Source organism: Sesamum indicum, linkage group LG10 (assembly GCF_000512975.1).
Source record: "Sesamum indicum cultivar Zhongzhi No. 13 linkage group LG10, S_indicum_v1.0, whole genome shotgun sequence".
Lineage (NCBI taxonomy): Eukaryota > Viridiplantae > Streptophyta > Magnoliopsida > Lamiales > Pedaliaceae > Sesamum > Sesamum indicum.
Window position 1 is genome coordinate 8,561,484 of NC_026154.1, and position 15,427 is coordinate 8,576,910.

At 33.6% G+C, this 15,427-nt stretch overlaps 1 protein-coding gene across 2 annotated transcripts in view; it reads left to right on the plus strand.

The window, feature by feature from the left end:
- The window catches only part of LOC105172216 (probable 3-hydroxyisobutyryl-CoA hydrolase 3), a 36,702-nt gene continuing 28,326 nt past the window's right edge, over positions 7,052-15,427 (plus strand). The window contains exons 1-4 of one of the 2 annotated variants that reach the window (XM_020697164.1): positions 7,154-7,171; positions 7,266-7,318; positions 8,586-8,791; positions 9,061-9,141. In XM_020697164.1, coding sequence (XP_020552823.1) covers positions 9,139-9,141 — 3 coding nt within the window. In that variant the 5' untranslated portion in view covers positions 7,154-7,171; positions 7,266-7,318; positions 8,586-8,791; positions 9,061-9,138. Of the gene's footprint in view, positions 7,172-7,265; positions 7,319-8,585; positions 8,792-9,060; positions 9,142-15,427 lie in introns of both variants that reach the window. The other variant, XM_011093588.2, reaches the window with a different exon arrangement.

Genomic DNA, 15,427 nt, shown 5'->3' on the forward strand with positions numbered 1-15,427 from the left:
ATTTATTGTAAATTACAGAAAAATATTTTTTTTAGAAATTATCCAAAATTTTCAAAAAAATTTATAATTACTGAAAATATTCAAGAAAAAATTAATACATTTAAAAACATATTACATACATTTAAAATTTCAAGAATAAAATTTAAAACAATAAAAAACTTACCTGGCCGGAGATGGTGGTGCGGAAGGGAGTGAAAGGGAGAAAAAAAAAGAGAGAGAGAGAGAAAGAGAGAGAGGGGCGGTGGGACAGGGTGGGGTGCGGCACGCGGCGGTGGGTAGAGGAGAAAGAAAACAAAGAAGAGGAAGGAAAAAAAATTGCAAGTGTTGTATATATATATCATTTTGGAACGGCCATGGCCGTTCGAAAAGTCGTTCCAAAGAGTGTTACAAAATTCAAGAAACCGTTATAAAAATCGTTACAAATTATATAGTGTAATATATCCGATTAAAAAGCTGTTACAAAAACATTTACCATGTAATGATAAGACGTCATTTTGGTGAATTCCGTTAAAAAAATCGTTACAAAAACCGTTAACATTTAATTAATTAATTTTATTGAAAATATTACAAAAAAAAAGATACCATTTTCAACGATTTAATGCTATGGAAACGTATAATTATACTAGAATAATATAATTGAAATACAATTAAAAAATAATTTTTTTTATTTGACATTAATAGATGTACACAGTTTGCAATAAATTTGTATATTCATAAATTTAGTATTACATTAATGTAACTATCATCTTACAGTGTTGAACTGTATGGGTTAATCAGGCCGTCAAAATTACGATCAAACCGTCATATATGATTACACTTACCAAAAAAATTCATTTTATCAAGTTGTAGCCTTATTGGGTGTACGATTTCAATATATCATTCCTGGAACGTAATAATACGCATTCAAGATGGTGTATTTCTAAATCAGGCCATGTGATTTAAAATCATAACGTCTAATATGATCGAATGGGCACATACTTATATATATTTACATTTGATATGAATCGAGTGTCTAGATGTAAAGATATCGTATTTTTCAATTTGAATTTATGAGATGACTCCTTTTTTGTAGCTGCTTCTGTAACAGCTGGTATAATTTAAGATTGTAACTGCATTTGTAACGGGCTTCGTAACAGCTGATCAAAATTAAAATCTCCACCTGTTCTTTTATTTTAATTTCAAAAAATTTTAGTTTGTAATGGATTTTGTAACGGCTTTTTTGAAATTGGGCCGTTACAAAATTTCATTTTTCACCTGTTGACCGCCTTATTTTGTAACGGTTTTTAATTGGCTGTTCCAAATAATAATTTTTTTAAAAACTAAAGAAAATTTATAATTTTTTGAATTTTACAACATTGCAATAGAAAAATTTTCATTAAGAAAAATACATGATGTAGCCTTGTATTCATCATTGCCAGTCTCGTAGTCCTCGAAGTTGTCTTAATCATCCTCTTTATCTTCATTATCAGTTTGACCAGCTTTAGTCTGCGAAGTACCTGCAGCCTGCTGGTTTGCAATCGAAAGATTGATCACAATTAAACCAGTGGGATTACACAGATCGTACAACTGATTTTGTACTCTGAACTTTGTGGTTTTGTATTTTCGGCAAGGACACCTAATTTTGTTTCCATCCATTTGTCTACACTGACCTTTTGCCCATTCTATGAAAGTTTTAAGCGTAACATGAAGATATATATCACTATATTCAGATATAAAAATATATATCTAATTGATTTTCTAATTTGACGTCCTACATATTTATAGATATTACGGTACTACGTACACTATTTAGGAGAAAATATATAATTAACATGAAATAAGATTAATAAGTAATGTACTACAATTAATTTAATTAAACACAATAAAGTATTAAATTAGTTTTTGTTACCTGGTCAACTAACTTAAGTGATGATTAACCCTAGTTGACGGTCCAAATTTCGAGTAATAATCTACAAGCTAGTCAAATATATATGTACGAAAATCAGAGTGTTGAGAGTATTTATGGTTAGTATAAGAATTTTTACAACAAATAAAATCAAATAATTAGATATAATTTTTTTTATAACGACTTTTGTAACGGCTTTTGGAATGCCAAAGGTATCCGTTGAAGTCTAGCCGTTAGAAAATGTAGCTGTTATTTTGTAATGGCCTTCACAAAAAAAAAAACTGTCCACAATGTGACGGTTCTTGTAACATCGTTTCTTTGTATACTTTGAAACGGTTTTTGCCACTGCCGTTGTAACTGCTTGATATCTGAAAAATTATCTGTTACAAAAATAGCACAAAAACCATAGCATAATAGTAATGACCTACAAATTGGAACGGTTTTAGGCGCACACCAATTTTGTAGTGGGTGTCATAACGGTTTTGACTATTACAAAAGAATTTTTTTTATTATCCTCTTAATTACGTCAGTACGTCCAATCCGTTATAAAAATCGTGTGTATTGTGACCGTTCCAAAAAAATCATTACAAATTCCACCTTTTTTATAATGAGGTGGGCCATTACTCCCACCGCCATACCTATACATAATCAATTAAATATATGAAAAAGGAAAAACAAACCCATTTCCAAATTTTCACAAACACATTACAGACACACACTTAATACAAACATTTCGGGCAAACAGAGAGGTAAGATTTTGATTCTGAAATTTTATATTAATTTATATAATAATATTATTTAATTAGTCATTTACTAAATGTAATTTATATTGTCCCATGTACTGTTTAATTAAACTATTTTATGAGTTTGATATTTAAATTAGTGTTGAATTAAATATTTCAGTTGCTTTAAAATGTTATAGTTGGTTAATTAAATTATTAGATTTGCTAGATTTAATCACTAGTTACTTTAGTCAATTCCATTCGACCTATTAACTAAATGCGTAACTATATATATGATGTTTGATTAAATTATATAATAACGAGAAATTGATAGAAAATCAGAAATATTTAGGAAATATATTTGAGAAACATTAGAAAATTCTTATTTGAGAAATATTACAATTATTAAAAAGAAAACGTTGTTATCATAAATGTTATTAAGAACGATATGTATAAAGATACAAGGGGTTTGAATTCTTATGAGTTAGTTGCTAAATTAAATATAAACCTACAAAGTTTAGTTATTTAAAGAAAATGGAATGGAGGTTTGAATCGATATAAATGAAATATTAAAAGATTAGAGAAAACATACGAATATTATTTAATATCTTATTAACATTTATGATATTCTCAATGTATTGATTATATGTATAATACTTTATTACAGGACGTGACGACAAGATAGAAGGTGGATCAGCTCTTTGTGATAATTGAATCATTTTGAGATTTGAGAAAAGTATAGTTAATTGAATTTATAGATTTATATATATATATATATATATATGGATATGTATATATTTGGTTGTATACATGATTGTTTATTGTTGGTTATTTATCTGGACTACCTTCTTATCGGTGGACTTGTCATCACATGCTTATATATGGTTATGGTTTAAGAAAATATGTATATATATATATATATATATGTGTGTGTGGATGTATATGTACATGTGTTGTTTATGTGATCATGAATTGTGTGTGTTATACAAAAATCAGATGAATGATTATGTGATTGTATAATTGATTGTCCAGTGAAATCGAATGATCAAGTTATTGATGAGGAAATAAGTACTAAATGAAATTGAATGATGAAGTTAATGATATTGTTATTGTGAATTGAAATATAAGATGGCTTACCTAACTAGTAGGGGGTGTACTATAGTAGCTTATGATGATATGATTAATAACGAGCTGTGTGTTGTCATTGATTAATGGAGATGATGTGACATATCATGTGAGATATGATTGGTGATGGGATATTATACAAGTTGTGTGCTGTATGGTATCAGTGATGATGGGGTACCATACGAACTTTGTTTTGTGTGATATTGAGGAAAAAAAAAAAAGAAGTACTATGATTGAGATAATGATGATAGCTGGCAAATTCATTGAGTGATGCATTTCAAATTGGTTAAGTAGGGCCCTAAAAACATAAACTAAAATGAAACCATTATGTAGTAGGCTAATACATGATTATGAGCGTATGTTATTTCATATATCTACTGGTATTATTTGAAGAATATTGATTGGTTGATATGATTGTGTTATGTTTGACTTGCGATTATGTATATATATATTTATTGACTATACTTATTGAGTAGGTAGCTCATTTCTTTCCACGTACTTTTCAGAAGATAGGTCACACTGAGTAGCTACATTAAATTTTAAGTCGTGTCGTTATTCTTATTAGGTTGGTCTGAAATGTTCAAAGTCGAGGACCTCGAGATAAGGCATCGAGGGTCTTATAGAGACTTGCATTAAGTACTGCAGCTATGTTTCACCGGCAGGAGACGTAGGTTGTCTGTGTAATTTCAGTGGGCTAATTAGCAAGGTAGTCGACTGACTAAAGTGACTCACAGGAATCGTCATATGGAAGCCTCTTAAAGCTTGGTTAGTATGACGGGAATTTCCGATTTCGATACTACGAGATTAGTCCTCGGGCTTGAGGAATCATTGCAGTCATGTACATACAAAAACTGTATCTTAGATATGGCGAGCAATTACTGTGTCGTGAGGCATGGTCATCATAAGCCTTATCCACTGCAGTCGGAATATGTACCGAGGACGGTAGATTCCAAGAGAGGATTTGTCCCCTCTCAGTATGTAACAGTGAGTTCTCCTATGAGCTCAAAGATTATTTATACTCTAAAAGTCTTTATCCAAAGCAATTGATCGATCATGGATAGATTTCTTAGATCGGATCAGTAAAATAAACACGTCTTGAGTATCACACATAGTTGACTAGTCAAGAATGGGAACCAAGATCCAATTCCATGGCTTTAACTACGGCCGAGAGATAGTTGAAAGTAGGAATGTACTCGTATGGACTCGGAACATGAATGTTCACTCCCCTATTCATCTAATCTCTAGCGCCATGGACTGTTAATAGACGGGCACTCATGGTAACGGGTTATTTTCGATTATGAAATAATCGAAAATAATTAATTAGATTAGATTTAATTAATTTGTTAGTCACACACGTCCCAGTCTAGTTGGGGGTGAACCTAAAGAGTCACACCTTACCACTATAATAGGAAGGAATTAATTTGGAATTAATTCCAAAAAAATTAGATTAATTTAATTGGACAAATTAATTCTTGGAGAGAATAAATAATTGGATCATTTATTTAGACCAATCCATTGGATGGATAACTTGAAATTTAATTAATTGGATTAGTTAGAATTTTAATTTAGCCACTAAAATTAATTGAATTAATTTTCTTGGGCTTGGTCCGATTTATAAATTGAACAAGAGATAATAAAAGGTCTGAATCCTTTAATTGGATTAAAGGATGTTTTAATGTTAGTCTTGTAATTAAATTAGGTTTAATTAAGGTCCATTAGATGTGAACTTGATTTAATTTTAATTATCAAATTCAATCTATTAAAATACAAGCCCAAAATCTTGTTTAACTTAACGAGGAGTCAAAACTCCTCTTAGGGTATGTGTGCCCGAATTTGTGCCCTATGGTACACCACAATCGGCCACAAGGTAGCTTAATTGGCTAGGGTTGGTTTTAGAAGTCTTGCTAGGTCAAGACTTCTTGGTATCTTGTGACTAAGTCACATATATAACTCTAAAATCTACCCTAGCCGACCAGCAATTGCTGCCCACACATGCCACACGAATTTTTTTCTTCTTTTTCCTCTCCAAACTCTTTCAAAATCTTAAAGCTCGAAAGAGAGACAAAGAGTCAAACGTTAATCAACAACGTTGTTGTTCTTTGCACTTCTGTTGAGGTTTTGTAGCACGAAATCTCCACATCCTTTAGTGGTGGTGTGTCATTCTTTGGAAGATCTCCAAATCGAGATCGTGAACGAATTCGGAGAAAGGACGCAAGAAGTCTTACAATAAGAACGCCAAGGGTAAAACTACTATTTACATTTTTTGCCTCCTTTTATTTTTCTTGTTTGTTCTATGACCCATTTTTTTTAGAGTACCTCGAACGACCAAAAAAAGATCAAAAGTGTACCCTTGATCAGGATTTATTGTATGTTGAATCGTATTTTTTCGAGTTTTCACACTTTCACCATTATTGCCGAACCAATCCCCTAACTTCAATATTTACCTATAAAAATATATTTGTACACGTCAGGTCATGCTTCTTAGTTAATTAAAATGTCTCAAAATTTGAAAGCTGCTGTAGATAGATTTCTGTCCACCGGTTTGAGGAATTAATTAAAAATACAAAAAGTCAGCCAAAATAATTGAATGAATAGTACTATTCCTCAATTTAAATTAAAAAATCATAGTAAGATATACCTTCGATATAAGCATTTTTCTGTTTTTCTCAAATCAATCCCTCTATAACTTTTTATAAATAACATCCATATATTTTGAAATTAGACTTAATAATATTATTTTTTTATTTTTAATAAAATTATTGATACATCCTCTAAAAAGACGTCAATACAATGTACTACGGGAGTATTTATTTAAATTTTCGCCACTGAGTAAGGGCCCAACTTCTAATTACAACTACATTTTAAAGAAATATATTCATAATTTTTTAAAAGGGTATGAAATATTTATTTAATTAGCTCTAATATTAAAGGAGGTCAGTGTAATTTAGCCATATAACTTTTATTAATTTCAAATATGCATATTTATATTTATTTAGAGTTAATTATATTGGCATCCTCTAAGATTAGGTCCATTCATCAAAACGTTGTTTGTTCTTTATAAAATTACAAGTACACCCGTTATTCAAAAGTAAAATTTATAACTACACCCTTTGAGGTAAATTACATCAACACTCCATCAGGATTTACTTTGACTTTTTAAAGGAGATGGGTATTTGTGTAATTAAATCAAACTTGAGGGGTATTTACGTAATTTTACCCGTATATTTATACATAACATAGAAGTTGCACAAATTTCAAAACATATTATTTCATCTGTATCACTGTGTGTATACAGTATACCCATATCCTGCATCAACAGCATTGAATTGAGTTGTCAGCTTTTAGAATAAATGCGTACGTACCATGGGGAAGTTGGCTTTATAAAATGGACAGTGCAGAGAGGGAAATGTGCAATCCTTTTCTCTTTGTGCCGAAATATGTAAGTTTGCTAGCTTATATGATATTTCTTTGTCTTTTTTCTTCTTATTGTTCCTAAATTTTTTGAAATTATTTTGTAAACATTAATTGTACAGCTGCTGGGATTACCATGGCCTCCCCATTATCTTTCGATCGTGATCTTAGTCAGGTATATAGAATAAATATATATATATATATATGAATGTATGTATGTGTAATTTACCATGAGAATTTTGTGCGTAATTAGCATACTGCACCCTCCCAATCCATCTAACTTGCATTATGCACCTTAAAATTGTTTCTTGAACTTTTCGTTCTTGAAATCCGTAAAAAACTTAGCATTTTGTATCCTGAAGCCAATTCCCGCAAAAATTCCATGGGAAAATCTAAGGACCCTGACTTTGCAAGGGCTTTGTCACCTCATTTGTTTCTCTCTATGGTAAAAACACAAGTGATATTATTCTTTGGCATTCTTCGTAAGAGGTCTCATTTGACATGTACGAGAACCATTAAAACAACAATCATTGTTCAGAAATCGAAGTTGGTAGTTTCTTGAAAATCAGAAATGCATAGAGATTGCAAGAGCAGTACGAGGAGTGTAGGGTGGAAACACCTTGTGGTATTTTCTTTACACAAAGTAGACTTAGCCAACTATTACAATGATTTGGATTATGAAACTTGTTAATAATTAAAGACCAAGTATATAACCAGAAATATTAAACAAAAATTAACAGAATGAAAGAATATGAATATGAGAATAATAAGAGGCTTAGATAAACCAGATCCAAAGCCAAAAAGCTCAGAAGAAGATCACAGAGACTAAGTCACCACATATAGCCAAACCCACGGCTACACCACCAAAACCACACCACAGATCACAGAGATTTTAAACAACCACGGTCACAAAGACCCACTGTAGTATTCACTCAAAACCTTTTTTTGAAAAAGAAATTGAAAAGGGAAAAAAGCACTTGTTCAACATGAGTCTCCACGAATTTTCCCGTGGGATTTGCTGGAATTTGCTTTATAGGCTGCAAGATGTAAAGCTTTTATGTATTTAAGGGGTGTAAAGTACTTAAAGTATAATTTTAGGGTGCACAATGACAATGGGATGTATTTGCGGGTTCAGTATGACAATTGTCTGAATCTCTAATCTTAAAGCTGGGGAAATGATATTTTGTTTAGGGGTAAATGAAATTTATCCTCCTATGGTAAGAAAAATGAGGACTTCATCTGTTTGTGAAAAATAAAGTAGTAATTTATCTCTCTATTTATTGAAAATAGAGCAAAATACCCCCCTAACGCGTTTAGTGAATGACACGTATCTTTTTTATTTTCTGATTTAGAATTTAAAATAATATTTATGTCCTTATATAATAGCCATTGGATTTTGATCAATCTAAAGTCTAAATATAACTAATAAATCAACTATGTAGATTTTATCTGGGTGGAGAAGGCGGATGCCACCTAGATCAAGGGCCTAGTTGCACACCACATTAGAGTGTGGGCTACACGTGTTCAGGCTCTTTGGGGCGAATGACTTATTGGGCCTTGACTATGGCCAGGGCGTCACAGGCTGCCATCCTTCTTCCTGGGCTTTGTCGGTTGCTTGGGCTGCCTCAAGCTCCCACATCAATCTACAGTATGATAATTCTATTGGATAAAGATTATATTTAGATGTACATGAGGCTCATGTAGTGCACTGCTAGGCCTAGGGGAATAGTTTGCTCTATTTCTAATAACATAAGGAGATAAATTGCTACTTTATTGTTTATAGGGGTAAATTGCATTTTTTTTCCATTTTTTTAGCTATAAATTTTGCAATTTTCTTAAGTTTTTAATTTCTTCAATATATTGTACTTTTTTAATTTTTTGTTCTCCCTCTTCTCCACCCCCCCTCTCAACGTTTAGGTACTTTTTGAAGAAAATCAAGGGCTGCGAAAGGTTATTCTTAACAGACCACAACAATTGAATTCCCTTACTCTTGAAATGGTGAGACCGTTCTTTATCTTTTGATTTTCCAACTTTTCTTGCTTTATAATAGAAAAATATTTAGTTATTTTTTCAAGTTAATCATGAAACATGCATAGTTAAAATTTATTTAGGGGGATGCCGATGTAATTTAGTTAGGGGTGTACTTTAAAATTTTGCTCTGATAGGGGGTATTTTTATAATTATGATTACAATTTTAGAAAGTGTATTTGTAATTTTTTGAAAATTAAGGAGTGTTTGTATAATTAGACTTAATATCAAGAAGTGGCGATGTAATTTACTATATTTTTCAATATATACACAAGGTGGAGATAAATATAATGCAAATAAGTGCAGAATTCAAACTTTATAACACCTTAAGATTTCTTTAGTTCATATGTATATAGTTGTGTTTCACCTACTTAATTAAGGTACATATTGTTTTTGAGCTTGAAGTTTTCAGCTCATACCAATATATATTAGGGAAAACAAATTAGTTATTTCTTTTTACTCACTCCTTTTCTAAAATTACAATTTTCAATAGAGGACTACGATTAACCCCTAAATACAAGAAATTCCAAAGAATTTTAACTAAAAATTCTAAGTAAATAAGGAACGAAAAGATTCAGAGGATCGGGTATTAAAGCCAACTAATATCATTGGTCATCAAACCTATGAACTCATTTACTAGAAAGACAGGATCATGTAATAACTATTAATTTTCACATATATTATAAAAATCTTCTCGTCAAAACCCCCTCTATAGGTGTCTAAAACTCAGAAAACCTAATTAGGAAACTTTAACTTATACTGGAACATGATATAGGGGGAAGGGGGAAGTCCATCGCGAGGTGTATGAAACTAAGAAAACCTAACTAGTAAACTCTAATTTATACTGGATCGTGAGGAGGGGAGGGGGAGGAGGGCGCGGGCGGATCCATTAGTGCAGAATATCCTTGTGACAGACTTTCCGACAATAAAAAGTTCATCCTTAAAACTCCTAATAGACGGGCCATGGAAAAGTCGTAGCAAATATAGTGATGGGCATAAAAATCATGAAAAAAGTCATCAAGTTTGCTAAAGTTGATTGATTTGGCAACAATAGAGCAATTCGAGAGGATTTGCGATAATGGTTGGAACCTAAATTGCAACTTATAGGGAAAATGTATTAAGCAAGTGGGGAAACACCAAAATGCTATTTAAAAAACAAGAATATGCCCAAACACTTCAAGAATCTGCGTGTTTTTCAATGGATTGGATCTCATCCAACCCGTCTGACCCAACGCCCCTCCTTGTCGATCATGGATCTAGGACTCATCTGACCTCTACATTATTGACACATGACTCGTACAGAATCTAACACATAAGTATCCATAAATACATGGATAGTCCATTGTATAGGTTTTCATCTATTACTACCAGATCACACTCAACAAAATCATATTGACCCTTATAACCTCGAAACCTAAACAGACTTAAATTTTGGGGGTTTTAGTTAAGGGCCACTTCAGTTCGCGTAACGTTTATATGCAGGTCAACCACTACTACTCTAGTTCGAGATACTCACCTAGATCCGTACGCCTGATCATTGTCAAAGCAAATCCAAGTCATCTCCAGATCATCTCTAGGTCGCTGAGGACCTCGACCTGGATTAGTTAGTGTCGTCTGTGTAAAATGGTCTGAACACTATGGATCAAGACAAGGAGGTTCTAGGGATAATAGAAGATCAGTATCATTTGAGAGAACGCCATAAATAGGAGGAGAAGACAACTAGATGATAAATTTCTCAAGGAGGGAATTACAGCATATGATATCAGTTGCAAGAAGATATGTTTTTTAGGATTACAAAGACTCAACACGGGTATGGTGGCACAAAATTCGACATTTAGAAGGTCCTTGTTCTAGGAATAAGTAGGCCTGTTGAATAGGGATAAAGGTAAAGCAATATTTATTGAAGAGGTAGGAAACCAAGTTAACCCTAATCAATGAGGACAGGGTGCTAGGTCTGGGGTCCACCAGCATCATAAGCGGGATCCGATAGTGTGTACCATAGGCCCTCGACATCTGTGATATCTAAGGAAGAAACCGACAATATTGCTAGGAGAGTGGCGAAGTTAAGGCTAGAGATAAAGGAATTGAAGAGGAAGGGAATAGCCACTCTGCAAAAGATCTCATCGTTTCTGGTAGAGATCACTAGCGAAACCATGAAACAAAATTTCAAGTTCCCGTATTTGCCTAAATACGATGGGAACAAGGACTCGCAAGAGTATAAATTCCTATGCTTAATTGACTAAGAAATTCAATTTTCATTTTTATAAGAAAGAAGAAATCCAAAAGCTCTATAACATATCTCTCACAATCAAGCAAGGAGAGAATGGAACAATGAGAAATTTCATGAGTCATTTTAACAATGAAGTTTTGGAGGTTCAGGACTTGCGCATCAACATAATTGTTAATATCCTAATACATTGCTTGAAAAAAGGACCTTTTTCATCAGCATTAGCAAAGGACCCACCAAATGATGTCCAACACCACATGCTTGTGGCATAAAGATATACAGACAATGAGAAGATGAACATAATAAAAGACACGGAATTCGAAAGGTTTGTTAAAGGCCATAATTTAGAGATCAAGATTGCTGAGAGAGGCACAGAAGATCAAAGTCTGAAAGAGATCAAGAGACCCTTATGCAAAGTATCAAGACTACACCCCATTGGCCACCATGGGAGCAAGAGCATGGATGCTAGTTGAGAATGCAAATGTCCTGAGATGGCTAGAAAAAACAAGAGATACTCTATCTAAAGACAGATCGAGTAAGTATTACCATTTACATAAAGATAGAAGGCACGATATTGAGTATTATAGGAACTTAAAAGACGAAATACAAAATTTGAGTAGGGAAGGATATTTAAAAGATTATGTAGAAAAATGCCATAGTGAATTGAAAAAAAGAAGCAAGAGAAAAAGGGGATGGTGTGGATGAGAAATAAATCTCAAAGTAGAGGGTGTTTTGCTAGAAGGATAAAGGGAATGATCCTATAAATAAGGATAAAAGAAAAGACAATTCTCCAAATAATGCGCCAAAAAAATGGTCACACGTACGAAAGCGGGAAGCCCTACATCAGATGACTCGGATAGGGTCAGGAAGAGATATGACCGAAGTTGCTTAAAAAATGAAGGTGAAGGAAGTTGGATGATGAATATAGGTTATTGATGCAGATATAGCTAATTTGATATTTTACAAAATACTAGTAGACAATAGAAGTTTCATAAACATCATCTTTATGGATATGATAAGGAGGATGAACTTAGGGGTCACACATATTAGCCTTACTCACACCTACTAGAAGGATTTGGAGGATCTGAAATTAACCTAGTAGGCACAATTGATCGGCTTGTGTCTTCGAGGAAAGAGCCACCTATGAAAACGATGATGGTGAAATTCTTAGTGGTAGAGGAGCCATATAATGTCATTTTGGAGCATCCAAGATTGAATGCATTTCGGATAGTGGTTTCCACTTTCCATTTAGAAATAAATTTTCCTATGAAGGGAGGAATTGGAGAGGTAGTTTGCAACTAGAAGAAGGAGCAAGAATGTTATAATGTTTTGCAAAAAAAGTGAGGGATCGTGTTGAGGATTGAGGTGTATTATTTCAATAAGAGAGATTCTAGAGATTGAATAACAAGGGTGCAATAAAAAGAAGAAAGACGAGGTACGAATTGAGCGCGCGAGAAGTACAGGGTGATCGAGTTGATACTGGAAAATAGTGACAAAACAACCAAGGTCGGGTGGCAGATGAGCTCGAAAATGGAGGTGTTAATGAAATTTTTTTAAGGAAAATGTAGATGTTTTTGCATGGAGCCTTGAAGATTTTCAAGGGATATATCTGGAGGTAATAGTCCACAAACATAATCTAGATCCGGAGTTTAGACCAATAAAACAGAGAATAAAGTTTTGTTGCTGACAGGAATAAGATAATTGAAGAGGAGAATAAACTTCCGAGGGCAGGGTATGTAGTCAAGGTGCAATTCAGGATGGTCATTGAATGTGGTAACTTCGCCCAAGTCTATGAAAAAATGGAGAATATGTATATATTTCACTAATTTGAAAAAGGCATTCCCTAAAGACCTTTGCCTGCCAAAAGGCCAAATATGCTCTAAAGGAGCTAGAATGTATTTATACTTCTCTCGCCAATTGCCAAGGTTCAAAGGAACTACGGAAACAAATATACAATGGGTGCGAGCGGTTAAGTAACAAAATCTCTCTCACCAGTTTTCTTGAAAGAAGTTAGAGTATAAAGAGACCAAATATTTTCGAAACTAGGCTCTAGATCTAAGAATTTATTACAATGATGAAAATAATGATTGGGGAATCCTATTAGGGGATAACTAGGTACCACAGTGATCAAGTCCATTAATAATTAATCCAATAGAATCCGAAATAGAAAACTTGAGGGCTCCTTCAAGCATAGAAATGTAAAAGGCCCAAAAACTATCGAATGTGTATGAAGTTTCTCATGAGGTTAGGGGGAAGATAACTTCATACTCAAGAAGGATATGAAACTTAGACTCACATTTGATGTTGGCCGTCTAAGGAGGAGGGGATAAAAACACAAGGGCTTTCAACATGAACGTTATGTTCATCTAAGAGAACCTCAGAGTTTGTTGTAAGAAGATGAAAAGGAGTCCTGATCTCTAAAGGCTAGCATCTACCTCATCATTTAGACTACAGGTCATGGAGAAGTAGCTGAAGAACCTAAAGATTCTTTACAGAAACTAGAGGTTGTGGTCGAATTTGAACTCAATCCATACATACAAGAAATCTTGGTTTTTTAATCCTATAGAAGTGAGCTCCAAGCCGGTGTATCCTGAATGATCCACCAAATACAAGTCGGTGCATCTTAAATGATCCATCAAATGGTGTTTAAAACCTGTCGAAATGAGCTCCAAGTCAAAATAGAAGAAACAAATACCATAATTTTGTTACTTTAAATCACATTTTAATTATTTTCTTTAAAGGAAATCTATTGAATACTCAAAAGAACACCAATAGTATCAAGTCATTAACACTCACATGCCCATTTGGCCAAAGGATGCACAGAAATTGAAATATGATCTATTACAAGGTAATCAAGTAAAACATAATCAAGTAAAACATCTACTATCATCAGTTTGGCGGATATACCTGAACAAACTGGACAGTGATAGCTGAGTTTGGTGACTGCCTTCAAAGAGTAATTTACTTCTATTACCCCAAATTCCCAAAATGAGAGATAAGGCCATGCAGTACTGATCAAACGTGCATTTCTCCGCCATTTCTTGTAGCCAGATTTCCGCCGAAACTTCCCAAAAAGAGGTAATAGCCCAAGGGACTTCCACCAATACCAAAGATTGTCGGGCAAAATGACAAAGGTAGAAAAGATGCTCTTCATTTTCCTCTGAATTGTCACAAATTTGACACTTAACCTCAATCTTAGAATGAAGTTGGCACAAATTTATCTAAAGCGGTAATGTTCCATGACACAACCTCCAACCAAGCTGTTTAATTTTTCTCGAGAGTTTGACATTCCACAGAAAGTGCTTTCCTGGATTTCGTTGAAGTCCAGAGGCTTTAGCCAATACTCCATTTTGTCTTAGATGCTCTCTTCTAACCACCAAATAAGCATTTTTGACAATGAAAATACCAATAGTCGTATAGGGCCAGATAATATGATCAAAATGTGAACTATACTCCCGTGTGATTGAGGTAATGCATTGTAACTTTGATAAATCCCAACCTTTCCCATCTGGTTTAAGAAAACTACTTACTGTAAACTCTTCACAATCATGGGGTTTGAGGGAGATTGGATGGAAATGAAAAGGTCTAGGAAGCCACCCATCCGTCCAAGCTCAAATTGTCGTGTCATCACCAATTTGCCATCTACAGCCTACATCAATTATAAATTGAGCCTCCATGATGTTGTGCCACGTCACCGAAGGGTTATAGCCAACTGAAGCCTCACCAAAAGAAGTCCTGAAAATAATATGCTTGAAGGACTCTTACAAACAGGCACTCCGAATTCATTATAATCTTCATGATTGTTTTGCTAGTAATGCCAAGTTGAAACCCAAAGATCACGAAATTCCAAATCACCACTTTGCTTCCTTATGCATAAACGTGCCCACGCCACCTAGTGAATACGTCAGTGTTTTGGGACACTCCACAAAAATTTAGCAAATATAGTCTGGATCTCACTTAAGTGGGTGTGCGAAGTAGAAAACATTTCATGATATACGTCGGCATTGTTTGGAGGACTGCTTTAAGAAG